This window comes from Melospiza georgiana, chromosome Z (assembly GCF_028018845.1).
Source record: "Melospiza georgiana isolate bMelGeo1 chromosome Z, bMelGeo1.pri, whole genome shotgun sequence".
Lineage (NCBI taxonomy): Eukaryota > Metazoa > Chordata > Aves > Passeriformes > Passerellidae > Melospiza > Melospiza georgiana.
This window is the reverse complement of record NC_080465.1, coordinates 81,525,575-81,552,135: the sequence shown is the minus strand read 5'-3', so window position 1 is coordinate 81,552,135 and position 26,561 is coordinate 81,525,575. Positions and strand designations below refer to the sequence as shown.

The window sequence follows — 26,561 nt, the reverse complement described above, 5'->3', positions numbered from 1 at the left end:
TGTGTATGCCAGAGTCCAGGAGGCAGTGGGTCCTCACTTGGGAAGCACCCTGAGGTCCTGGAATCGTGGAAACACGGAGTAGTTTGGGTTGGAAGGGATCTTGAAGATCCTCTGTTTCCAATCTCCCTGCCATGGGTGGGTCTGCAGGCAAATGTGGCTGAAACCAAAGTCTTGGTCTCCTCTGAGGTGTCAGGAGGAGAAATCATAGGGTAATAAATTCCCCAGTTTCTCATGTCAGCCCCAGCTCTTTCCATACACTCTGTTGTTGCCCATAGGTAACTACAAGTAACTACAAATAAAACATTGCAGTTTGTGCAAATGCACTAACTTGAAATAAAGAGGATTTTGATTTACATTACTGAAACTGAAATACTGAAAGAGGGGTACCAGCTGTACTGTCTGCATGTGCTTATCTTCAAAGTTACAAAGAGAAAAAATCCACTTTCTGAGAGCTTACACACCAAAACAAATCCAAAAACTTATATTCCTAATTTGGACATCTGAAACACAGAAGTACAGGTACAATACAAATGAAGAGTTGCAACTAAGGTGGTGCATTAACATCATATATTTTATACTAACATTGAGTCAGACCCTGCTGTATCCTAAGGAGCTAGGAGCAGGCAAACGCCAAAGGCACTGAGATTGCTGAGCTGGACTGCTGGAGGAAGAAGCAAGCCTTTTTCACAGCATAGCCTGTCCCAGCTAAAGGGATTGTCAAGCTTTCCTTTATCTGTAAAATCAAATATTGTATCTGTCTCCATTCCTCCACTTCACATCTTCCCTCCTGTGTCCCCTCTGCCTGGCCTGTGCTCCCCAATGACACTGTGCTCTCCTGCCCAGCTCCAGCATCATCCCCTCCCAGACTGTCTGACCTCAATCCCCCTCACCTCCTGGTCACAAATCCCACTGGTGACATTCAGCAGGAGCTGGCTGGCCCCACTGGTGACACAGCTCTGCTGCCATGGTTATTTGAGGCACAGAGGTGGCAGGTCTGAGTGTGTCAGAGGGTGACCACCACAGAAGGCAGGCACTGCTCCCGCGGCCCACCCTGTCATGGTCATGGGCCACCAGATCCTTTTGCCAGCAGCACTTTCCCTCTGGCAGCAGCACCTTCACTCTTCCTTCCCCCGGGTCCTGATCCCTGCACCACCCACACCCCCCTTTGATGGGTGTAGTTACACCAGCATCTTACACGGCCAACAGCAAATTCTCCTACTAAAACTGGGGAAACATAGAGTTTTAATATGCGTTATATATATGATTTCCTTTATGTTGGCATAAGGGAGGCTGCCCTGTGTTTAACCCCTTTCTAGCTACCAAACCTAAACACTACCACAGCTGTGTGGTCAACTCCTAAAGTTAACAAAATTTCAGCCAGCAAAGCACAGAGTCAGAGTCGGGCATGTGTGAGGGCCCTGATGAATCCAAATATTCCCATGCTGGAATGAGCCCCCCAGGGACACCACTGTTGGACATTTGATTTGGATGGCCCGACCTCCAGGGCTCGAGAGGGGAATGGTTTTTTCCCCACGGCTTGGTACAGGCAAACGAAACATCTCATCTCACCAGGCTTTTTTCTCACAGAATGGTGTAGGCTGGAAGGGAGCTTAAAATCCACCTCATTCAAACCCCTTCTTTCATGGGCAGGGACATCTGCCATTAGACCAGCATGGCCCAAGCCCCATCCAGCCTGGCCTGGGGCACTGCCAGGGATCCAGGGGCAGCCACAGCTGCTCTGGGCACCCTGGGCCAGGGCCTGCCCACCCTCCCAGCCAGCAATTCCTCATTCCCAATGTGCCAGAATCTGTGCCTGCCCTCTGGCAGTGGGAGCCATTGCCTGGGTGCTGTCCCTGCCTGCCCTGTCCCCAGGGGCTGTGCAGCTCTCCTGGAGCCCCTGGAGGCCCTGGCAGGGGCTCTGAGGTGTCCCTGGAGCTTCTCTGGTGCAGCTGAGCAGCCCCAGCTGGGCCAGGCTGGCTCCAGAGCAGAGGGGCTCCAGCCCTGGCAGCAGCTCCGTGGCCTCCTCTGGATTCCCTCCAGCAGCCCCAGCTCCTCGTGCTGTTGGAGCCCAGGGTGGGTGCAGTGAATTTCTCCCTTGTACCCACATTTACTGGATCCTTTTCCAACAGACCAGCCCTGGAATGGCTGCCAGCAGGCAGGAGCACCAGCACTGAAATGGTGATTTCAGCCCGCAGGGCTGTGTGACAGCAGCGGGCACGGGATCCCTGTCTCCCCGTGCCACTCACCACACAGAGAGGGTGCTTGAGGAACGCTTTTCCTTGCAGACCTTGGGGCTCACAGCTTCAGCCTGCTCTCTTGACATGAGCTGCTGGAGTGGAAGGAGACTGGCTGCAGCCAAAACGGCTTCACAACCCAGACTTTGAACATTGCTTGAGAGCTCTGCTCTCAAAATAATGCATAAAAATAGAAGCAGGGCCACAAGCTTAGCTATTCCTAATGTGCACAAAAGGATGGGAGAGTGCCAGGAGCCAGCCTGCGCTGCCTCTGCCCCTGCCTTCAGCCTGGCTTGCTCTCCGCTACCTCCCCTGACTGGCTTTTCACTGCTGTGAAAAGGAGAGACATACCCCCAAAAGAGCAAAGTGTGTTTGTTATTGACCCTCGCCTGGAAAGTGTATGAAGAGGGATCAGCTCTGTTTGTTTGTACCCGGTAATGATGTCAGGAAAAGGGTTTTTTTTCTTCCCCAAGTCTGGTTTTATCCCCTTTGTTGGAAGTGCCTTTGGTGAGTCTCACACCCCGGTGCTGTTAGCAAAACAATTAGGTTAACAGTGCCTTGGCTCCAACTGTCTGTCAAAGGCTGAATTGCAATGCAAATTAACCCGGCTTTGGCTCTTCAAAGCCAGCTGGGTTCAGGAGAGGTCCCCAGAAGCCCCCGTGAGAACGGAGCGCCGGGGCTGGGCAGGGTGGGCTCGCCGGGGTTTTTACATCCAGGACCTAATGTGTTTGGCAGGAGGGAGGCGAAGCGCTCGGCAAACACGCTATGCAAATGTAACACATCGCATGAGCCCTTTCAACACTCCGAAGGGGCTCAGGAGAAACGCGGGGAGGGACTTTTTAGTAGGGCCTGGAGTGACGGGACAAGGGGCGGTGGTTTTACACTAAATTAGGGGAGATTCAGGCTACGCAGAAGGAAGAAATCCTTGTCTGTGAGGGTGGGCAGGCCCTGGCACAGGTTTCCCAGGGAAGCTGGGGCTGCCCCTGGATCTCTGGAAGTGTCCAAGGCCAGGCTGGACAGGGCGGGAGCAACCTGGTCTGGTGGAAGGTGTCCCAGCCCTGACAGACGAGGTGGAACGAAATGAGCTTTAAGGTCCCTTCCAGTCTAAACAATTCCTGAATTCTGTGACTCCAACATATTTTATTTCTCCTCAGGGATTAGCAGCGCCCTTCCTGCATTTCAGGACAGGTTTCTGGCCCAGGGTGACACTTGAGCAATGCATCCAGAGCAGGGCAGGCTGTGGGTATCACCCTGATTTCCAAGCATCCCCTCAGCCCAGGTCTCGTTCCCATACTTATCAGCTCCATTATGTTTATTTCTGTATTTTCCATATGGGCACATACATATGGTCTGCTTAAACAAGTTTGCAGGGTTAATTGGAAAGCAGTTCTTTATCAGTTATTTAATATTTAGCACTTCTGGGACAATTTTCACCTGCAGAGATCACAAAAGCGGGCAAGTGCGGATGGCCCAGCTGTACCTGTGGGAAATCAGAGGTGCCAAAGCCCAGGTCCCTACTCACAGGGAAAGGCAGGTGCCCAGGGTCACCTGGAGAACCTATGGCAGGGCCAAAAATTCATATTAGCTCCTGGACCCCCTTCCTGTCCTCCGCCTCCTCCCAGCACATGGCACACTGTGCTTTTTGTCACTTCCCTCATGACAATAAAGTAATCCTAGCTGTCAGGGCTGAGGGAAGGGAGCTACAAGGGGGAAAATTAAAAAAGGAGATTTTAATCTCATTTGTAACAGCCTGGCAAGTTTTGAAAAATTAAAAAGTATAACGTGTGGATTAATGAGCACGTCCAACATGTCTTTCACCAGCAAATATTGGAATGAGAAGGAACATTTTTTTTTCCCCCTCCTGATTTGCTATACACATCAGAGGGAAAAGAGATTGAGGTTCTCTGAGGAAGTGAGGAAATCAGTCTCAGTGTATGTGAGGTCACTCCACAGGCTGTAGGACAAGACATTGAACTAAAAATACTACCCAAATTCCATTTTTGAGGGTGCAGAAGGCACCATTTTAAAAGCAATGGGACTTTTTTAGCATGTGCAGAACTAAATGGTGATGCTGTTCTGATCTGGCCCCTGCTGTCACCTGAAGACTGGACGGCTGTGCCCTGGACTCCCCTCCCACCTTTAATTATTTGGAGGTGAAGCAAGGAGTCAATTGCCTTCCTCAGACTCCAGCTTTGTAACGAGGCTTCCTAAACTATTCTTTCTGATGCCAGCAAACAGCATTCATCCCCTTCCCAGTGTTTTTCCAGATATTTATCTGGATTTTGAGCAGATTTTTGTACCAGGCTAGGTATAGTCTGGTTAACATTTAATAAGCCTGCCCCAAATCTAGCCACTTTCTGACTAATTTAGATCCAGATTCTGCAAATGCCAGGCATGTTTGTCGCATCCCTGACCTGCTCGTGTGAATATAGGCAGAACTGGGCATTTAAATTATCCCTGCCCTCCTGCCTGCCCCAAATTCAGGGATCCAGGACACACACCCCAGGGATGCCCTGCCTGCACGGCATGTTAGCTTGACGCGTGCTCTACCTGGTGTCACTTTTAGTCGGGTGCATTCATTTCAGACCTGTCTTTGGCTTTGGATTTTGAGCCGGGCTTGCTCATAGCAGCCATGATTTAAGAGCCCCAGCTCCTACTTCCGACACGACAACTGCCTCGAAGAGTGACCTTAGAGCACCTCATCCGCCCGCAGCCATTCTGCGGAAAGGGAGCCGCTCCTCCGTGGGAGTGCGTGCAGGACGGGGACCCCTGGGGAGCTCCGCTGCCCTGCCAAGCCTGGCGCTAGGAAGTCTGGCCGGACTTCCCAGCGCGGCCGCAGAGCGCACCAAGGCTGGGCGAGAGCGCAGCCTCTTGGCGGCTCGCTTTTCCTCAGCCTCTGCCGCTCCGGGGTTGGAACGGGGGAATCTGCGGAGCGCCCAGGGTGCCAGGGGTTGTTGCGGCCAGCAGTGCCCGTAACGCGACATGCCCGTCATTTCTGCTTCGTGTTTGGAACCGGAGCGCACCGAGCCTCCATGGTGTATTTTCCTGTCCTTCTGGTGACAGGTGCTGTAAAAGCACAAATTATTACTATTATTACTATTATTATTATTACTATTATTATTATCATCATCATTATTGTCGCTGCATTTTGTGATGTGCCCTCGTTCCGTACCCAGAGCCATGTCGATTTTTTAATTTTTTACGCTGCTTTGCTCTAACATTCCGATATTTACAGCGACCACCGGCACACCCCAGCCCCGGGAGCTCCCCGCCCTGTGCCCCGCGGGGTGCGGGGGGGGACACCCCATTCTCCCCGCACCCCCACCCAGGAGCAGGTACGAAGGGAGGCATCGGGATGGGGTAGGCGGGGGGGACGACACACGGACAGCGGGGGGAGCTGAGGAGGGGACACACGGACCCACAACCTCCCCGCAACCCGAGCCGCCTCTTGCGCAAGGCGGTTGGAGATAAATATAATATATAGATATATTTGTTTTTTTTTTTTTTTTTCCCCCGGAGCGACACGGTGTCTAGACGCCCACGTGACGGGGCCGGGGCCGGGCCGGGCCGGGCCGCTGCGCACTGCGAAGCCGCCGCCGCCGCCGCCGGTGCGGGGGGGCCGGGGGAGGGCGCAGGCACCGCGCCGGCTCCGCTCCCGCCGCGCCCCGCGCCGCCGCCGCCGCCGCCGCTCCCCCCGCACGCAGCCGCGGGAAGGAAGGCGGAGGTGCGGGGAGGGCGGGCGGCTGACTGCGGAGAGCGGCGGGGCGGGCGAGGGAGGGGGGGGAAAGGGGGAGGGAAAAAAAAAAAAATAGAAAAGCCCACGAAAGGAGGAGGAGAAGTAGGAGGAGGAGGAGGAGGGGAAGGAAGGCAGGAAGGAGGAGTGAAGAGCAAAAAAAAGGCACCGCGGCAGAGGCGCCGGCAGCAGGGAGAGGGTCGGCGGCCGGCGGGCACCCCCGCACCCATGTAAGCTCCGCCGGGAGCGGCGGGCCCGGCTCGGCCCGGCGCGGCTGCTGGGGAAGGCAGGAAGGAAGGGACATAGCCCCACTTTTCTCCTTTTTTATTTTTTTTATTTTTTATTTTTTTTATTTCCTTTCTTTCTCTTCGTAGCAGCCGGATCAAGACTCCGTGTGGATTAAACCTTTGGAAAGAAGGAGGGGGAAAAAAAATAAAAGCCCACCCCGAAACCCCCACATGAGGACGACCTGGGCTTTTTAAAAGGGATACAACACTCTGGATGCGCTCGTTCGCCTCTTTTGTGACAGATGCTTAAACCGACGTCCAAACCTTAGGGTTGGTGTTTTGGGGTTTTTATTTTTTTTTTAATTTCTTTTTTTTTTTTTACCCTTTTTTTATAGACGCCTTTTTGGCTCGCTCTTTTTTTCTTTTTTGCCTGCTGGCTCTGCCCTGCGCCGCATCCCCGCCGCCGCCGCGCCCGCTCCCCGGCGTGGCGGGTTGATGGGCGCCGCGGCCCCGGGGCGGCCGAGGCTCCCCCGCGGCTCGGGCCGCGCTCCGCACCCGCGCACGGCGGCGCGGCGCCGGCAGCCCCCGCCCGCCTGCCCCCGCCACGGGCGCCGCGGGCTCTAGACGGGGATTTTTTCGTTTTTCTTTGCTTTTTTGGGCAACGCCGGAGCAAGCGGCGACTCTCTCTCCCTTCCCTTCCCCCCGCCTTTATTTTGTCCCCCTTTTTTTTTTCTTCTTCTTCTTCTTGTTCTCAGTTTTGATTTTTTTCTTCTCGATCCGATTTTTCTGTAAATTTTCTCGCAGCGGGAGGAGGCGCGGCCGGCGCATCCCCCCGCGGGAGGCGGCGGGACCCGCGGCCCCAGCGCGGAGACTGGCGCATGCCACAGCCCGCCTCGGCTCCGCTGCCCCCCGCCGCTGCCCCCCGCCGCCGCCGCATCCCGCCTGCCGGCCCCTTCATGCTCGGCGGACGACATGCCCGTTTTGTAGCCGGGGGCCCCTCCTCTCGTCCCGCATGTTCAGGACCAAACGCTCGGTGCTCGTCCGGCGGCTCTGGCGGAGCCGCGCGCCCGGCGGCGAGGAGGAGGAGGAGGCGGCGGCGGGCGAGCCCGGCGCGGCGGCGGCGGTGGCCGAGCCCCGGGCGCACTTGGGCGGGGGGCGCGGGTGCTGCCCGGGCAAGGCGGGCCGCGGCGGGCGGGCTGCGGCGGGCGCGGAGGCGGAACTGAAGGCGCTGACCCACGCCGTGCTGAAGCGGCTGAAGGAGCGGCAGCTGGAGGGGCTGCTGCACGCCGTGGAGTCCCGCGGCGGGGCGCGGACCCCCTGCCTGCTGCTGCCCGCCAAGGCCGACTCGCGGCTGGGACAGCACTGGTACCCGCTGCCCGTGCTGCTGTGCAAGGTGTTCCGCTGGCCCGACCTCCGCCACTGCTCCGAAGTGAAGCGGCTATGTTGCTGTGAATCCTACGGCAAGGCTCACTCCGAGCTCGTCTGCTGCAACCCGCACCACCTCAGCCGGCTCTGCGAGCTAGGTACGGCGGCGGGCATGCCAGGGGATGCGGGTCGTGCGGGGGATGGAGGGGTCAGAGGTGTGCAGGGCTTGGGGGGATGTGGGAATACGGGGGAATGGCGGGCATACGGGGCTGCAGGGGATTCAGGGGTGCTGGAGGGCATGCGAGAGGTGGAGGGGATGCAGCGGCGCGGGGGCTGGAGGTGTGCAGGGGAGGGACGGGATACGGGGGTGTGGGGAACGGAGGGGATGGGGTGCAGGGGATGGAGAGGATGGCAGAGTGCAAGGGAGGACCCAGGGGCTGGAGCTGTGCAGGGGTTGGAGGGGATGCATGTATGGAGGGGATACAGGCATACGTGGATGCAGCCCCGCTCACCTCCCGGCCTACAAAACTTTTTTTTTCCCTTCTGGAGGAAAAAATGAACCAAACCAAACCAAAACCGGCCCGCTACAAACAACCCAGAACACGCACAAAAACTTTCCTTTGCCGTGGTTTATGTACTTCCTTTTGCATTTAGGGGAGGGGGCGACGCCCCCACCTCGGGACCCCCTGCCCTCCCCCGGCGCTGCCTCCCCGCCGTCCCCGAGCGGTGCCGGGGGATTAAGGGCCGGGCGGCCCCGGCGCTGCCGCGGCTCCGCCGAGCCAAGGAGGCCCCGATCAGACAGCCCGAGCGGCAGATAGCAGGGAGACTGGCGCCAGACGGCCCCTTTTGTTTATCTGACAGCTAAATATCAAGGCAATCACCGCCTCGCTGCCCTGCCTCCAACCCCCAGAGCTAAGACAAACAGTTTTGCTAAAAGAATGCCACTGTTATCATAAGTTCCTATCTTTTTTCTTTTTTTTTTTTTTTTTCTTTCTCATGGCTCTGCCTTTATTTTCTCTGTACTTCTCTAATTCCAGAGTCTCCCCCTCCACCCTACTCCAGATATCCAATGGATTTTCTCAAACCAACTGGTAAGTGGACTTTTTTCAATGCAAGTGTAAGAGATAAAAAAATGGCATAACAGCCCCTTTATCGGGGAGTGAGTCTCCTGGCTTTGTCATGCGTTTTGCTTTTGGGTGGCTTGTGTGCTTCTGTGCCTCCTGCTACCCTTGTAGGAATTAACATATAATTTATCTAAGCCACTCTGTGCACAAAGTAGGGCTTTAAAACTCTGGCAGTAAACTTCAGAAGGGATTGCAGTGCAGTGCAGGCCTGCGCTGCTTGAGTCAGCCAGGAAAACCATAGACTCCAGTTGGAAATGGCAGTGCTTCTGCAGCCCTGGGTGAATTTTTAGGGATTTAGGTTGGGATCCAGCACAGCATCTCCCTGATGCCTGAGAATCCCAGTGAACCTTGACAGATGGACTGGTTGGTTAGAAATCTCTCTAAGTTTTATAGGAGCCTAATCCTACCTCATCAGGATGGGGGGAAAAAAAATGGGAAAAGACTCTGAAAAGTTATTTTTTTAACCTTTTAAAAACTTGAATTTCTTAGCACCACTGTGCATGCCTGTTGCCTGTAATTGAATGTCAGGGTGCCAGGGGAGAAGCCCATTTGAGGCTGGCACCGGCTCTCTTGCGGTTGTCTGCATAAACTCTTGGTTGGCAGCGAGCTCGCCGGGTGTGAGATAAATGAGGCTGGCGGGAGGAGGAGAGTCGGAAGCGCGGGGAGCTCGGCAGGAGCAGCTCCTGGCTTCCCGGGGATGGGTGGCTCTGCAGGGAGTGGGCTGCAGCACCGTGGTCCCTGCGGTCGCGTCCCGCGGTCCTGGCACCGCTGCAGGGCGGCAAGGGGGGATGCTCAGATATTCCTGAAGAGGGTTTGGCCGGGGTTTTTCTGGCCAACAGAACGGTGTCTGAGGAATTACCTTTCTGCGGGGTCTCAGGGCTAAAAGAAACCCCATCCTTGAGGCTGCTCTGGTTCGGTGGTGGGGGTCTCATCCTGCCAGCTGCCTCCTCAGAGGCTGGACTGTCCTTATCCCCCTCTGCAAACTCCTTGGGAACACTAATGAGTCTTTTTTTTTGCCTTTGGGAAATAAACAAAGCTGTTTAACAAACAATTGGGTTGCAAAGCATGAACTATCTTGCCTTGGTGTGAAAAAAACAGGAGATAAGGGCTCATGAATGAAAGAGGGACATAGGGAGCAGGTTGGGCATCCAGAGCATGTGCTGGGATGCAGAAGGGTTGTTCTGTAATAAACTCTGAGGGTCTGCTGGGTCATGAAGCTTTGTGCCTTACACATAATTTTGGCTGCATCCCTGCAGTGCTCCCCCAAAAGTTCCTATTTTTTTGCCTTTATGGCTTTTCTCTGCACTCATTGATGATCCTGGCGTGGGATGCGAAGGGGATTGGAGCTGCAGGAGAGAAGGGTTAAACTTGGTTTTGGTTTCCTGTAAAGATGTTAGGATAAAATCTATTAGCAGGATTTAAACATCCAATCTGCCTCTGCCAGGATCTCATTTTCAGTTAGCCGAATGATATATTTATTCATTAGCAAGTGTTGACATAAGGTAGCAAAATGTGTGTAAACAGAAAAGCCGCAGAACACGAATGTGCCATTTCGAAAGGAAAAGTTATTCCTGTCGGCCAATAGGAAGTGATTAACGCTGCCCATCGGAAACACAGAAACGACTGGGTTACTCACCAAAAAGTCCTCCTTTTTTTTCCTTTTTGAAAGAAAAATGCACTTGGCAGCTGAGCCCCGGCTGGCGGGGCTGTGACAGGCACCGGCGGAGCCTGCAAGTCTGTGGTGGCAGGTGGGTTCTGCAAGCTCAGGGTTTCTCAGCATTTCCTCTGCAGGGGCACTGAGGGTTTCCTGTCCCAGACTCTCTGCCATCTCCCGTGGCAGCTGCGTGTTGAGGACTGCGGGAAGGTGTGAGGATTTTTTACCTGGCTGGTGCCCGTCAGCTGTATTCTCACCTGGGGCCTTGAGTGGGGACAGTCCCTGTGTTTGGGCTCTGGCAGTGGAGCTGGGAATGTGCATCCAGCAGGAAACTCCTGCTTTTCCATCAAGCATGATGGTGGTGGTGAAAGTTAAGTGTTTAGTGCTGTGTCTTGTGCTTCATATGGAGAGATAGGCAGATAATAACCCTGGACTGGTGTGAGCTCTGGCAGAGGTTGCCAGATCAGAGAACCAAAAAGTTTGTGTTAGAAGGGTCCCTAAAGACCATCTAGTCCAAACCTCCTGCAATGAGTGGGAGCATCTTCAACTAGACCAGGTTGCTCCAATCCCATCCAGCCTGACCTGGAATGTTTCTGGGATGGAGGATCTGCCATCTCTCTGGGCAACCTGTGCCAGTGCCTCACCACTGCCATCATTAACCATTTCTCTCTTCAATCTTGTCTAAATCTCTCTTCTCTTTTTGTTTAAAACCCCTAACCATTGGGGATTAAATCAGTTTCTCTGGAGGTGATGGAGGCTGAGACAGGCTGCATTGCATGCTGTAGGAAAGCAGGGATGGACAAGGAGCTAGGATTCTGCTGCAGGCAATGAAATGTCACATCAGGCTGTGTTGGTAGGATAGATCTGGTATTTGTGTACTTGTCATAGAACAGACAGATCTGCCCTTGATGGCCGAGTTACCTGAGGGAAGGCTGTGGGTCAGCTTGGCTTGCTCATTCATAGAATCCCAGAATGGTTGGGGTTGGAGTGACCTTAAAAGGCATCTCGCTCCAAGGCAGGGACACCTTCCACTAGAACAGGTTGCTCCAAGCCACCTCCAGCCTGGTCTTGGACACCTCCAGGGATGAGGAGGACCTTTATCAAGGAGACAACTTTCCTCACGGAGGATGTTGGCAGGGATGGATGATGGAGGTGTGTGGCTCTCAGCATTCCTGATGTCCCTGCTGGAGCTTGTAGCTCTGCTGAAAGTGAGATGGACAGTAGCACCCTCAAATAATCCAGGCAGATTTTGACTCAGCTTTAAGTGGGACAAGGGGCTGCAAGTTGTGCTGTGGCGTGACTGGACTTGGTGGTTCTGGTGTGTGTGAGAGTGCCGGAGACTCGCTGGGATGTCGCTGTGGGGCCGAATGCCCTGCTGTGGTGTCAGCTTTCGGGGGAGCTGGAGGTTTGGCAGCTCCCAGGAGCTATTTGACACCTTGCAAGGTTGGGCTGGTGGCCACAGGGAATAATTGTGTGTCTCCGCAATGGTTCCGTGCTGTGGGAAGGCAGAGCTGGGAGGAGATTGGTGTGCCCCAGGCTGGACAAATGTCTGATCCTCGACCTCTCTGGTGCTGAGGGTAAAACCAGCCCAGTGTCCGCTCCTAAGGAGAGCCCCAGCAGATCTGTGGGTGGCAGGATGAGAGGCAACAATGAATCCAGCCACGAACAGGGCAAACACCCCGTGAGGGTTCTGCCTTTGGCTCATTCCACACCTGACTCTCCTGGCTGGTCTGGAGTTGAGCTGCACCAGCCCTGAGTTTTGGAAAGAGAATTCCAGGGGTGATTCATGGATGGGGGGAATTGTCCTCTGGGTGATGGGACACAGGAAGAGAGCTGGGGAAGAAGCATGGAAGCACATCACCCCATTGCTAGGGTTTTGCGTTTGGAGTTTGGCTTGGAGTCTGTCCTGCCTGATGTAGTAATAGAGAACCTGGTCATGTGCGATCTCTACAGCAAGACAGTGATGTCCCTTACCCCAGGAACTCCTCAGGGAGCTGCAGCTGCAGGCACAGGGAGCCCAGGGCAGGCACAGGGGTCCAGCCTGTGTTCAGAAAGCATCTGTAGCTCAAGCAGTTGAAGCAGTCACAGGGGAATGGCGGGGAAATCTCCTGTTTGGAGTAGAAAGAGTTAAAAAAGTAAAAACCCTATTCTTTAAAGCATAGAAAGCACGACAAGGCATTTAGAGAGCGTATCATATACAGTATTTCACAAGTAAGTCTATTTCCTGTCTCCCCTATTGTTTTCAGTTTGATTAAGTATATCCTGTTAAACTGTATATTCCTGTTAGGGCTTTTACTTTACTCTGATAAAATGAGGTTATGCAGACAGGAATTTCTTATTCACTGGTATTTCAGGGGTGGGATCTGGCAGAATTGCTTTATCAGTAGGGAGAAAATCATCTCAGCTCTCCTTTTGATGCCCTGGCTTTGGGATACAGATGTGGGCGAAATGAGGGCATAGAGAACCCAAATTTGGAGAAACCCAAAGTCCTTCAGGACTGGAAGTTTGCATGAACTTTGCAGGTCTTCTCAGGCTTGTTCTTCAGCTTATGGTCCCACCTGGTAGTGACCAAAAAGCTGGAGTTGTTCTGTAGGACCAAGTGTTGTTCTGATTTTTGTCACCTGGAAGAGCAGGCTGAGGGTAGAGGGGTCCAAACCTTGATCCTCCAGCACCTGCTGGAGATTGGGAGAAACCTCTAGAGGAGCAGCCAGTGTTACCCTGCCCTTTGGTGGTGCCCAGAGGAGTGGGTCCCGTTGCCCAGGAGGTGGCAACAAGGTCTGCCAGCTGCTGCTGGTGACAGAACTCGAGCAGGGCGCCACAAAGGTGCAGAAGGGCAGCAATGAGACGTTTCCCTTTCGGTTCCCATTTTGGTGAGTTACAGGTTTTGGCTAAATTGGGTGCACAAAGCCACGGTTTAAGCATTTTTGGAAGCTCACTTGCATCAGAACGGCGACAACCTTGATCTCCTTAGCCGGTGACTTGTCCAGAGAGGTGGCAGCCAGCCTGTAATTTCTGCCAGTCTATAATCAGAGCTGGCTGGTGATGAAGCGCAGCCTTGACTGAGACAACGAGTTAGGGTGGATGCTTCTTGATGAACTACCGTCTCTGCACGGACAATTAGTAATCGCTTCCTGCTAAGCCCTTTGGAATGTGTGTTCTGCTTGGGGCGATGCTGGGAGCCTGCAAAGAACCACCTATATACTGACTTTTTTTTTTTTTTTTTCTCCTTTCCTTCCTCTGCTCCAGCAGATTGTCCAGACTCTGTGCCTTCCTCCACTGAAACAGGGGGAACTAATTGTCTAGCCCCTGGGGGGCTCTCAGGTAAGACATCTCTTGCTGCCCTTGATCTTGGCCGTGGGGCGCGTTGGCTGGGGGTCCTGACAAAAGGCAAAGTGATGCTGGGGGAGTTTTGGGGATGCACATCACTGAGAAGTGTGTGCTCAGAGCGGGAGTTGGGTTTAATTTCAGTAGCAGCCGTGTACCTGTTGTGCAGAGGATGTGTTGAAATCCCAGACAAGGTTCTCCATCCCTGCATGTGTCTGTACTTCCTTTGGATTCCAGCCTTATGCTCCATTCATTTTGGGCTAAGGCAGGAAGAGGTAAAAGGACTGAGGCAGGGGAAGGCTAAGCAATTATGGTTGACCATTCATTCAGGTGTGTGGATTATGGTGGGCACAGGTGCAGTCCTACCTTAAAGAAGGATTTGGTGTCAAATCCTTGACTTGGTGGTGGGGGGAATCTCTTGTCTCTGGGATGAGAGCCCTGCTCAGGTTTTGCTCCTGGTAAGGTCACCAGCATCCCACACCTGATGGACAAGACTCGTGGTGCCTGCGGAGGAAAGATGGCCTGTTTTTATAGAGGATGTTGCAGAGAGAGTTGATGATGTTTTTGTGCCCCTTCCTGATATATTCAGTGATTTCCATTGTTTTCCTACTTGCCATCTCCTTCAGCCTCCAATTGCTGTTAGAGGATGGAGGCTTGTTAGGTACTTTCTCCACCCCTCTTGGAGTTTGTGTAGAGACACAGAGCAGTTTGGGTTGGAAAGGACCTTTGAAGGTCACCCAGTCCAACTCCCAACCCCATTTCCAAGGTGTGATGTCTCCAGCACGTCATCTTCCACCCCAGACTGGCCACCTCAGTGTCTCTACCAGGATTAAAGTGTCTGAAACCATGTACCTGCAGGTACTGGCTGATGTTTGAAGGTGCTTGCCTTTGTGGGGATGTCTCCTTGATTTATGATTTATTCATCACCCTGAAACTGGAATTCGGAATGAGGTCGGCGGCGGCTGCACGCGCGTGCATCTGCCCCTGCCTCTCTCCAGGAATTGCGTTTGGTGTGGATGTGATGTCTTTAAGTGAGCCTTGTTTGTTTTTCTTTGGGTGTAATATATACCCTGTCTGTTATTTGAGAGGGGAGCATATTGTTTGTTCAAAGGCCCTAATGAGAATTAATCAAACGAAGGGGGAGAGGGAACAGGAAAACTTGTTGCTGTTTGGGGTTTTTTTTTTTTTTAGAGGCAGAAGGATTTGTGTTTTTTAAATTTTTTTTTTACCATTGGAGCCTATAGCTTCAGGGAATAATAAAAAAAAAAAAAAAGGGACTGTAGAAAGAAAAAAGACAAGAAGCAAAACAACACAATAAGGATGTTGTTAGATCTTTTTTTTCTTTTTTTTCTTTTTTTCCTTTTTCCTCCTGAAATACACCCATTGCAGAGGGGAGGAGAGAGTTCAGTTCCACAGGATACCACATGAAATAAGCAGAGGAAGTACTCGCTTTTAAAAGGGGGCTTTCTGTAAGGTTCAGCCTATTGATAACATCTCGTCTGGCAGCTCTGCTCCCGAAGGGAAGGCAGGAGGTGGGGGCTTGGGCTGCAGGAAATAACATGGCTCGTTCCTGGTGCCTCCCAAAAGGCTGCGGGAAGGGGACCCCCCTAGCTCCTTAATTGAGCTTCTTCCCAAATGAAAGCACATTTCCACCTGAAAGTACATTTTTAACTTATTCTATTGCTGTTATTTCATTGGATTTGTTTTTTTTTTTTTTTCCTTGTCTCCCTTATCAAAGGTCCCCCCCCCTCCCCAAGCCTGGAAACAGAACCTTTTTACGATCATTAACCACTCTTTTTTCCTCCCCAAATGTAATTGTAGCCATTTAGTTTAATGAGGAGCTGATAGGAGAGTTGACTCTTGAAGGGATATGGTTAGCTACCCAAGCCCTGAAACAAAGCCGAATGCCTCCACATGAAAGAGCATTTGTTTTGAATTTGCTCTGATTTACTGGCATCTCCCTTCCGCGCGCAGAAGTGCAGTGCTGAAAATTCCCAACTGGAGAGACCCAGTCAAGAAAGGAAAATAAACGCGCTTTGGAGCAATCCTCCAAAGCTCACTTTCTCCTCCTTTTTTCTCCTACCTCCTCCTGCATATTTTAGTTAGGACAAGAGTGTGTTTGAAGAGGGCTTTAATGAGTTATTGGCAGGGTACGTGGCCAGCTTTGGCTTGGTCTTATCTGTGTTTGGGCAGATAGGGATGGGTGATGCTGGGTGGAGAATCCAGCATCCCTCCTCCCCTCCAGACCTGTACAGTGTTGGATTTGCAGCTCCTTGGCGAAAGGATGGCTTAAAAAAGGGGAAAAAAAAAAAAAAAGAGTAATTATTTTGCTAATTTGGAAACTGGAGCGGGTGTGTGAGGGAAAGGACATCACAGGTGGTTGGTGGTGGTGCTGGTGGGATCCTGCAGCACTGCAGCCTTTGGTCATTAGTGGGGTGTGGTGGGTGCTGGTGTAGCAGCAGCATCGGCAGCCCTGCTCTGATGTCTTAAAGAGCAGGATTTGGCAAGGAAGATCACTCTCAGCACTGAGAACTCGGGAGTGAGGCCAGCCTGGGGTTCACGGCCACTCTGGCAGGGGAATGCGTGGGGAGAGGATGGTGGCAAGGGGAGCATTGGAGGGGCTCAAAGTGGGCATCCTTGCAGCTCTCTGTGAGGAGCCTTTGGTGGGGAGGAGACTCAGATCAGCCTCTGCTGGGCTCTGTCTGTGCTGGGGCTGCAGGCAGTTGTGCTGATGGATACCAGAGGCTCTGGAGGACGTGAGGCGGGGGAGCAGCGTGGCTGGGGCACGCACAGGGAGTGTTTCCCCCTTGTGATAACCACTCTGAGCTGCTCTTTCCCTCCCTCCCTCTTCTTTCTGTTCTCTCCATGACCCAGGAATGCAATCCTGGTTAGTCCTTCACATCATGCTGGTGTCCCCTTCCCATCCCACCTCTGCTCTCTCTTCCCCAGCCATCCCATTATTCTCTGCCTGATGTACCCCTCGCTTCCCCCAAGGCACTGGCTCTCACTTGTGTACTCTTGGCTTTATTTATTTTCTTATATCATCTTTATTTTTGTCGGTGGTCAGCCTGTGGGTAGGTCAGGACTCCTCGCTCACGGTTGCTCCCACTGACACGGCTGTGCTCAGGTATTGCCAGCCAGATCCTTTCTGTCCTCCGTGTGGTTAAAGAGCAAAAATATCCCATTGGGGATAAAAATAATTCCCGTAAATAGGAGACAGAGGGTGGTTTTCCTGTATTTTGAGCTGACTTGTTCTCAGCAGATGTGTTTGGTTGTGACTTCTTTCAAACAAGCAAAGCCATGGCTGGAGTGCCTGAAGGTGGCTGGCCCAAGGTTTGGTGGCATCAGGTTGGTGGGAGCCAAGTTCCTGTATGATCCATGGGGAAGCCTTGATCCAAGGGTAGAAGTAGCTGGTGGGGTTGGTGCTGGACCTGCTGGCAAAGCAATGCTCTCAAGAAGTCCAGACCTTGTCCTCAGAGAGGGAGAGCAAGTTGAGCTGGCTTGTGTCTTCGCCACATCCACCCCTTTTTTATAGAGGTTGCTCCTAAAATGCCAAACCTGAGAGGTTATCCAGATTTTGGCCTAATTCTGCTGATTTGCCCAAACTCTGGAAGCACCTCAGGCTCTCCAAGAGGCAGTGGCTGTTGAGTGATGGTTCTTGGCGGGTGCTGGATCGAGGTTCTGCAAGCCTTGAGACTGGGAAACCAACAAGGCTCTTCTGCAGCAGGCACAGACTCAGTTTCTCCCTCCCAACTCCACACCAAAAACTCAGGGAAAAGACTTCCCCAGGCTGGAAGAGCATTGGCATCGTTCCCTCCTCTGGCTCTCTGTGCTGTGGGACCTTGTCTGGTTCAAGGGACCTCTTGGCTGATTGACATTTCATTCTAAAATTGCGGACAGGCCGGGAATGTTTCACTATGCCTCTGATCCCTGCTGGTATCTGCTCGACGGGGAAGAAGCACCTTGTCCAAATCCGGAGATATTTGCCCCCCAAAGCGGCTTCCCGTCGCTCTCCCCTTGCCCATGTAAACAGGATCCTGTGCTGTTTCTCCGCCAGAGCCCTGCCTGTGTTTTCCCGTTCCCCCTACTTCCACCTCCCTCCCCTACGGAGTTTATAACCTCCTGTGAAATGCCTTTATTTACAAATTGGCATCCTATTATAATCTGAAATTGAGACATCTTCCTGTGGAACTAGGATTGTATATTTGTCCCAGGGATAAACAATTGCTTGGGAATTTTTTTTTTTCTTTAAGTCACTTATTTTTGGTTTATTTTTGAGCTTACGTCGTTTCGGTATTTTTTAATTCGCTTTGAGCGTCGCGGGGCGTCGCACCCTTTCCTTCCCAGCCTCGCTGGGAGACATGACCCCCTGCTCCCTGCTTACCTAAAAGCCACAGTCCCGTCCTGGAAAGGACAAGGTTATCAGGGGTTAATGCCAGGATGACAGCGCTGGAGCCTCTGGAGCAGAGCAGGCTGCCTGCCAGACTAGGAGCCTCCCGGCTCGCCTCGCACATCATCTGACCGTGGCCGACTGGGAGGAGGGAGCTGGTGCTTGGCACTGACCCCGGGCTCTTGGCTTGGCCACCCGCTCCGGTTCCTCCAAGCCCCGTGAGGGTTTTTTTCTTCTTTTTTTTTTTTTTTTCTTTTTTTTTTTTTTTTTTTCCTAAGGGGGTTCTCACCCTGTGGGGACCCCCCCTGGGACACAGCTGGGATCCTCCTCCCAGCTGCGGGCGTTTCGCCGATTAAAATCCTTCCAAAGCAAATAGAATCCATTTAATAATTACTTTTAAGTGCTCTAGAGCCTCTTGAGCCTTTCCTAGATACTCTTGTACAATGTGTTTTAAAACAGAAATGATAGCAGAGGTGCTGCCCCCATTAGATAATTTCAATCCATACCTGTACAGCTTCATTAAACCTATTTTTCAGACGCCAGTAGATTTTCCCAGTCAATGGTGCCTTTGGAAGAGCTGATGACAAAATGCAAAAGACCCCAGAATCAGCAAGTCCATCACAGTGGGGATGGTGGTGGGAAGAGTGATGGGGTCACTTGTGTTTTAATCCCACAACATGGTGCTTTTTAGCGAAGAATGGGGCTAGGAAGGGGAATTTTGGAAGCTGAGTGTCAGTTCAAACCGCGCTCCGCTCGCAGTAGCTGTCGCGCTGAGCAACTTGATCACTGGGGACATTTAAAACTCGGTGGGACAAAAACACTCGTAGAGGAGCAGCCCCGGGCTGGCAGGGATGTGGCTGCATCGTTTCCATGCCCAGTGTCTGCCAGTGGGTATCGCTTACACCAAAGGAACCAGTAACACTAGCCACGCGCATTTCCCTGCCATGGCCATGGGGGATGCCTGTTTCCAGCCACTGTGGCCAGCACCCTAACCCTCCCTGCTGGCTTACAATGGGGTGCAGGGCATTTTAGGGTGCCCAGGGGAAAGCTGAGTGTAGGATCCCTGTCCCCAGCCCTCGCTGTGCTCCAGCAGGGTGGCGGGTGGGTGCCAACCCCTCTGCCGTCCCCCGCCGGCGTGAATGACCCACGCCGCAGCCTGGCCGCCTGCCTACTGTCACAAAGGAGCTTCCTTCCCAGTTTATTTTCAGCGCTGGGATATTATTAACCGCTGAGGCACAGTCTCTGTTCTAGCCACCCTCGCTTTTTGCCTAAATCGCTTTGTTTTCGCCCGCCGCCGGCGTGGCCGCGGTGCCGCCGGGGTACCGGCTGCGTCACGGCTGCTGTTGAGGAACAGAGGGCACGGAGGAGCCTGATCCTGCACGGGGCTCAGGGCAGGCAAGCAAGGAGCTCGGCAGCTCACAGGATTTCCGCCTGCTGTCTTTGGATTAGCCCCTGGGTTTTTCTTTTTTTTTTTTTTCTTTTTTTTTTTTCCCTTCCTCTATTCTTCAACTTCTTTTAATTAATGCAACATCTTGGGTGTTGCTGTCTGCCTCTTTCTCTACAAGTTATTTTACTTTATTTCTCTTTCTTTTTTGACCTTTATTCTTCCATTTTCTTTTCCCATTTTCCCTCTTTTTTCTTCTGTTTTCCTTCACCTTTTTCTCCTTCTTTTTCTCCTTCTTTTTCTCCTTCTTTTTCTCCTTCTTTTTCTCCTTCTTTTTCTCCTTCTTTTTCTCCTTCTTTTTCTCCTTCTTTTTCTCCTTGTTCTTCTCCTTGTTCTTCTCCTTGTTCTTCTTCTTTTTCTCCTTCTTTTTCTCCTTCTTCTTTTTCTCCTTCTTCTTCTTTTTCTCCTTCTTCTCCTACTTTTTCTTCTCTTTCTTCTCCTTCTTTTTCTCCTTCTTCTCGTTCTTTTTCTTCTTCTTCTTTCTCCTTTTTCTCCTCCTCCTTCATTTCCTCCTTCTTTTTCTTCTTCTCCTTTTTCTCTTTTCCCCCTTGACTTTTTTCCCTTCTTTTTCTTCTTCTGCTTCTTTTCTTTCTTCTTCCTGTTTTCCATCTTCTTGTTTCCCTTCTTCCTTTATTTTCCTTCTTAATGCAAGAAAAGAGCTTTTCTGGGCAAGCATTGTAGGGATTTTCCATCCCCATCCAGGCTTGGATCCCCTGTGCACAGACCTGCTGCCACCCTTCAGGGGGTCTTTGCCCATGGGCTCAAGCCATCAGTTCCAAAAAGCTTTTTCCAGGGTATTTTTGGGCTGCTGGGAATGTGATGTGGTGCTTGCTAGAAGACAGCAAACTCTCATTTCTTTTCTTTTTTCTTTTCTTTTTTTTTTTTCTCCCCTGTTTTTTTCCCTCCCTTCTTTTGGGTTGCCATTTAAATGCATGATGATAACTTTCACCCTGTTAATTAACAGGAAACATTGGGACAAGACAGGAAATTACATCAGTCTTTTATGAGGAAAGCGCCAAGAAAAAAATGCAAGAAAACATAGTTATTAGTGAAAGGAAAGAAAGTGCCAGGGGAGGGAAAAGAAAGAAAAAGAGAAAAAAGGGGGATAAAACACCATCTCATAGGCCCTGCTTTTCCAAGGGAGGCTGGTCCAGTGCTTGATTTTATTTTTATTATGTTGAAAAATATTTGACTAGCAGGGTCACCTTTGCTTGAGCGCGACGGTCCAGCTTCCCGAGGAATTTTTTTTATTTTATTTTCATGCTTTTTCTCAGCTTCCTTCCCCAAACTGTGAGGCCTAGGAAGCTCTTGGCCGGGAGACTAATTTTGGTTTGGCTGCTCAGCCCTTCAAATTGGTCCCCACCCAGTGTCATTATCTTGGTTTTAACTTGCAAGGGGAAAAACAAAAAAACCAAAAAAAACCAAAAAAACCAAAAAAAACCAACAAAAAAAAAAAAAACACCCTGTAAGAGCTGGCTCAGCCCTTCTCTACCCTTTTAACCTCACTACACAAAAAAATCCTTCTGGCTTCAGCCCTGCTGGCTGGGCTGTGCTGGCAGTGCTGGAGCACCGTGGGCTGGTTGCAGGAGGTCCTGGTGATGCTCTTGGTGATGCTCCCGTGTGTGGGGAACAGTGCCAGGCTCCGTGGTCCTTCCTCACCCTCCCTCAGCCATCACCTGGGATCCCTGTTGGGATGCTTGGTTTGGTCAGCCAGCTTTGGGACAAAGTCCTGGCTCCTGTGACTTTTCCCTGAGCATGTGGAAAGGCAAATGTTACCATTAAAGGAATAATTCAGTATCGCTCAGGCCCTTAACCTTAGTTGTAAATATGTATCTTAGAGATGCACGTAATAAGCGAGGCTGGATATGGTTAAATAATGAGCAAAATCTATTCAATCTCTGTGTGTAGGTTGAATATGTATGGAGATAATTTATTCCATGTATTATTTATATAATTATATAAGATACAGACAACATATTATGTATCTATTCTATAGATATATAGGTTCAATATATTCAATATATTCATTGTGTACTGAATGTGTTCCATATTTGTGTAGGATTCTATGTAATGCTTACACAGGTTAGAGAGATTTTGTTCATAGAAGCCAGAACTTCATCAACAAAGGTGACTTTGTGGCTGTTAGGAAGGTGGTGGAAATTCAGACATCTGTCACTTTTGCAAGTGGAGAGGTTGGCTGTGGATCCAGTGATTTTTGGTGATGGAAGGCTGTGGGTCGAATTTACGGGTGATAAAAATTACCAGGTGTCACTGCTGAGGAGGAGCCCCCTCCATGACGGGTGATGCAAAATAATACCAGAGGAGCTGAGCATTTGGTGTCCAAATTGAGGTTTTGAGTAGAAAAGCAGAAAAAATGGCAAAATAGTCAAGAAACTAAGCCATGGGATGAGGCTGTCAGTGACCTCGTGGCTGGACTCCGGCAGCACCTTCCCAGGCAGAGCGGATGGAGTCAATAACTCCGTAAAATCATTCTTTGAGCAGGAATCAAGTAACAGGAGTTTTATTTGGAAAAGGAGCTGGGAGCCTGAAGTTACATCACTGCGTTTGAACTGATGAATTCATTTTCTTTGGAAGCCAGTCTGAGACTTTTTAGCTCATGATAAGGAACAAACCCATAAATCATAAGCAGAGGCCTGTAGTTTTACTGTTCTTTGTCACAGCCAAGCATGGAAAATGTATCCTGGGTGTCAAGAGCATGAAGCCTTGGCTCACCTGAGAGCTGCACTGCAGTTATTTTCTGGAGAAGCTGGTGTGCTGCTGGGCTTGCCAAGCCCCAGATTCCCTGGGCTTTATCCCTGTGTGAGGATGCTCCTGCGTTTCAGTGATGCCCAAATCCTCTGGGCTTCAGCCCCATGGGAGGATGCTGCTGCATCCCAGTGATGCCCAATTCCCATGGGCTTTGTCCCTGTGGGAGGATGCTGATGGCTGTTGGTGACACCCCAAGTCTCCTGAGTTTTGTACCCATATGAGGATGATGCTGGGTGCAGGTGACACCCCAAATCCCCTGAATTTTGTGCCTGTGAGAGGATGCTGCTGGGTGCTGGTGACACCCCAAGTCTCCTGAGTTTTCTACCCATAGGAGGATGCTGGTGGTTGTTGTGACACCCCAAATCCCCCAAATTTTGTGCCCAAGGGAGGATGCTGCTGGGTGCTGGTGACACCCCAAATCCCCTGAATTTTGTACCCATAGGAGGATGCTGCTGGGTGCTGGTGACACCCCAAATCCCCTGAATTTTGTGCCCATGGGAGGATGCTGCTGGTTGTTGGTGACACCCCAAGTCCCCTGAGTTTTCTACCCATAGGAGGATGCTGGTGGTTGTTGTGACACCCCAAATCCCCTGAATTTTGTACCCATGGGAGGATGCTGCTGGTTGTTGTGACACCCCAAATCCCCCAAATTTTGTGCCCATGGGAGGATGCTGCTGGCTGTTGGTGATGCCACCCTGGTCACAGCAGGTCCCCTCTCAGGACTTGGCCACCAGAACTGGGGTGAGATGAGCCACGAGGAGTTTTTGGGGCTTTTTCTTAACCTGTGTGCTGCCGACCTGCCCCGTTTCATGGCCCGGGGCAAACCTCTGCTGGCCTCTGTCTGCGGGAAGGGGGTGCCAGCTCCGCCGGAGCGCCGGGAGGGTTAATTACTTAATTAATATAATATTCTCTATAATTGCTGCGCGTTATTAATCCAGAGCAAAGTGAGAGGCGAGGGGAGGGGTGTGTGTGTGCGTGTGCATGGCCAGGCTTGTGAACTCCTTTCCAACGCCATCCGTCCTGTCTGTCCATCCCTTGATTGCCCCCTGCCCGGGCCGGGGCTGGTGCTGTCCGTGTGTCCGTCTGTCCGTCCCTGGGCGGGGATGTACATATTCCATGTATGGCGTGCTCCGCCGCCTGCTCTTAGGAATAGGCGTGATTAGATTATGAAGGCAGACAGAAGTAATGATTAACTTTTTCAGTCTGCCTGCTGTCTCCAGTCTGGCGCTGGGTGTTTTTTTTTCCCCCTAAGTAGGCCCTGGCCCCGCGTCGACAGGGTATTAGGTTGTAAAGAAAGCCAGGAGGAATGAAGGCAAGGGAGGGAGGGGAAAGGGGAGGGAGGGAGCCTTTTCCATCGGATCCGGGACTGGAATTTATTGGCAGGAATGCAGTAAATGCTCCAAATGCCAGCCCAGCTAAACAGTTTTCATAATTGTTATGGAGCGGGGCACGACAAACGTGAAAAGGACTTTTGTTCCTACTCTGCTTTTTCCATGGGTTTACATCCCTGCGAGGGAGATGCTGCTCTGGGAAAAGTTGCTGGGAGACGTGGGGTTTTTTTATTTTTTTGGTGTGGGGAGAAACATATATTTACGTCTGTTTTCAGTCTTTAGGGGAGAATTCTGGGTCAGTGTGCTGCAGGGAGAGGGTTGGGGTTTTTTTTCAGTGTTGGAATAAGAGCAGCAATGATGCTGTGTTGTGTGTATGTGTGTAATGCAGTTGGGGAGGGGAAACAATCCTAACACACATCTGGGTATTGGGTATCCCTTTGGAAATCCTAGACTGCTCTACTTCAGTTTTTATTAAGGCCTTAACAAGGTTTTTAATGTGTAGCCCACATGGCTACATGTTGTTGGTGGAGAGCTGTGGCTTTCCTGGGGGATGTATCCCTGCCCTCCCCAGGGCATCCCGGGGTGCTGGATGACCTTTCCTGCCTTGCAACAGTGAAGCCTGCTTTATTTTTCACTGCAAAAGCTTTTTAAGGTCATCCTCTAACCCCCAGCTGCATTAGGGGGGCTGGTACCCCACGGCTGGCAGTGGCCTCTGGTGGCTCCAGCATCCATGGTGTGATTTATCCCAGAAGGGAGAAGGGCAGGATGCTGCCACAGGAGCCTCCAGCACAGCCAGAGCCAGGAGAGAGATTCTTGGCAAGCTCGTCCCCAGGTCTGATTTGCATTGCAGTAAAGTCAGGAGCCCTTTGTGTGCTGGTTTCTCTTTCTCAGAAGGTTTCTGGCTGGGATCTGGGTTGGGTTTGGGTGGGGAAGAGGTGTGTCCTGCTAGCTGGGGCTGAAGCATGGAGGAGGTGGCTGCTCCTCTCTGGGACCAGCCCTGAGTCACCTGGAGCTCCCAGGGCAGCACCTCACGGGCTGTGCTCTCCAGACGGCTCTCTTGGCTGATTTGTTACAAAAGTGAGATTATTTCGGGTCGCCTCAAGGAAGGGGAGAAGGGTGGAGCGTGCACAGGGCAGTGGAGCACCTGCACCACCTCCCACCAGCACAGAAGAGCAACAAAACAGGATTTCTGGGGGGTTCCACATGGATCTGTGCGCCCCTTTGGATGGCCTGGGAGTCCCAAAAACCCCATGGATTTTGTTGGCTCTGGAAGGGTCTCAGCCCTTGCCGCATCCCTTTGTCCCACCCAACCGTCGAGCTGGAGCTTGGGGAAGGGATTCCCGTCCTACTGCTTTTTTGAAACAAGGGAACAGCTTTCCCACACCTTTGAGGGGTGCAGGAGGAGAGGCAGATAAAGAAGGTTCTTTAAATTAAAACTTCAAAAATAATTAGGCTGACTGTATACTAAACAACAGCAAAGAGGCCCATTTACTGTAAATATTATGAATGGATTTGGCTGGCTTCTTCATCCCCACCCTTCCTCTAAGGCTTTTCTCTGAGCTGAGTCGAAATTCGGCCTTCAGACAGCACGGTACTCTATAATTTGCATGGCTGATGAGGCCTGAAGCCTGGTACGGAGGAAACTGGAGTCAGCTGGCTCCTCTAACCACTGGAGACAGGCAGACAGGCATTTTTGGTGTGTGCCTGCATATTTTCCCCCCCCCGCCCCACCACCTTGTAGCTCCAGCCTTGCCTGGCTTTTAAGGAGAATGGTCACAAGAAAAGGGCTCTTCTCTTCTGGAGTCGTTTTTAGCCGTGGTAATTGATTAATCACCGTAATTAGACAGTAGCAGTGACTAATAGGATGTTTATGAATCAAATTTCTGGTTTGGTGGACTCCATGAACTCGGCAGTTTCACTCAGGTTCTTTCTCTGCCGTCCTGTAAATGCAGGGGACATGCATCACCCCATAATTTATAATATATTTTTTAATATTTTTGGACATTACTCCTGGTCCAGCCTTGCCATCTGCCACAGTGGTGTTTGCTCTTGAGCCCCTGTAAGTCTGCAACAACATGCTTGCAGGGCTTTCTTTTCTTTTCTTTTCTTTTCTTTTCTTTTCTTTTCTTTTCTTTTCTTTTCTTTTCTCTTTTCTTTTCTTTTCTTTTCTTTTCTTTTCTTTTCTTTTCTTTTCTTTTCTTTTCTTTTCTTTTCTTTTCTTTTCTTTTCTTTTCTTTTCTCTTTTCTTTTCTTTTCTTTTCTTTTCTTTTCTTTTCTTTTCTTTTCTTTTCTTTTCTTTTCTTTTCTTTTCTTTTCTTTTCTTTTCTTTTCTTTTCTTTTCTTTTCTTTTCTTTTCTTTTCTTTTCTTTTTTTTCTTTTTTCTTTTCTTTTTTTTTTTTGTCTTTCTCACAGCAGAAACTTTCACCCTACCTGGCACTAAAAAAAAAACCCCAAACTATTTACTCCCAGGCACCCTGAAATTTTCTCTTGGGAAAAAATTAGGAGAAAAAATAGGGAAAAAAATGGAGAAAAATTAGAAAAAAAATGGCAAAAATAGGGGGAAAATTAGGGAAAAGTTGGGAAAAATAGGAGAAAAAATTGAAAAAAATAGGGAAAAATTGAAAAAAATAGGGAAAAAATTGGAGGAAAATTGGAGAAAAATAGGAGAAAATTAGGAAAAAATGGCAGAAATTTCCTTCCTTCCTTCCTTCCTTCCTTCCTTCCTTCCTTCCTTCCTTCCTTCCTTCCTTCCTTCCTTCCTTCCTTCCTTCCTTCCTTCCTTCCTTCCTTCCTTCCTTCCTTCCTTCCTTCCTTCCTTCCTTCCTTCCTTCCTTCCTTCCTTCCTTCCTTCCTTCCTTCCTTCCTTCCTTCCTTCCTTCCTTCCTTCCTTCCTTCCTTCCTTCCTTCCTTCCTTCCTTCCTTCCTTCCTTCCTTCCTTCCTTCCTTCCTTCCCTTCCCTTCCTTCC

General features: G+C 51.0%; 1 protein-coding gene across 1 annotated transcript; it reads left to right on the top strand.

Moving 5' to 3' along the window:
• The first annotated feature begins 6,823 nt into the window (after positions 1-6,823).
• Positions 6,824-17,789, top strand: SMAD7 (SMAD family member 7). Its single transcript, XM_058044584.1, has 4 exons — positions 6,824-7,717; positions 8,597-8,650; positions 13,584-13,658; positions 17,719-17,789. Exons 1-4 carry the CDS (start codon positions 7,207-7,209, stop codon positions 17,787-17,789), a joined length of 711 nt encoding a protein of 236 aa, XP_057900567.1. The 5' UTR covers positions 6,824-7,206.
• The last annotated feature ends 8,772 nt before the right edge of the window (positions 17,790-26,561 follow it).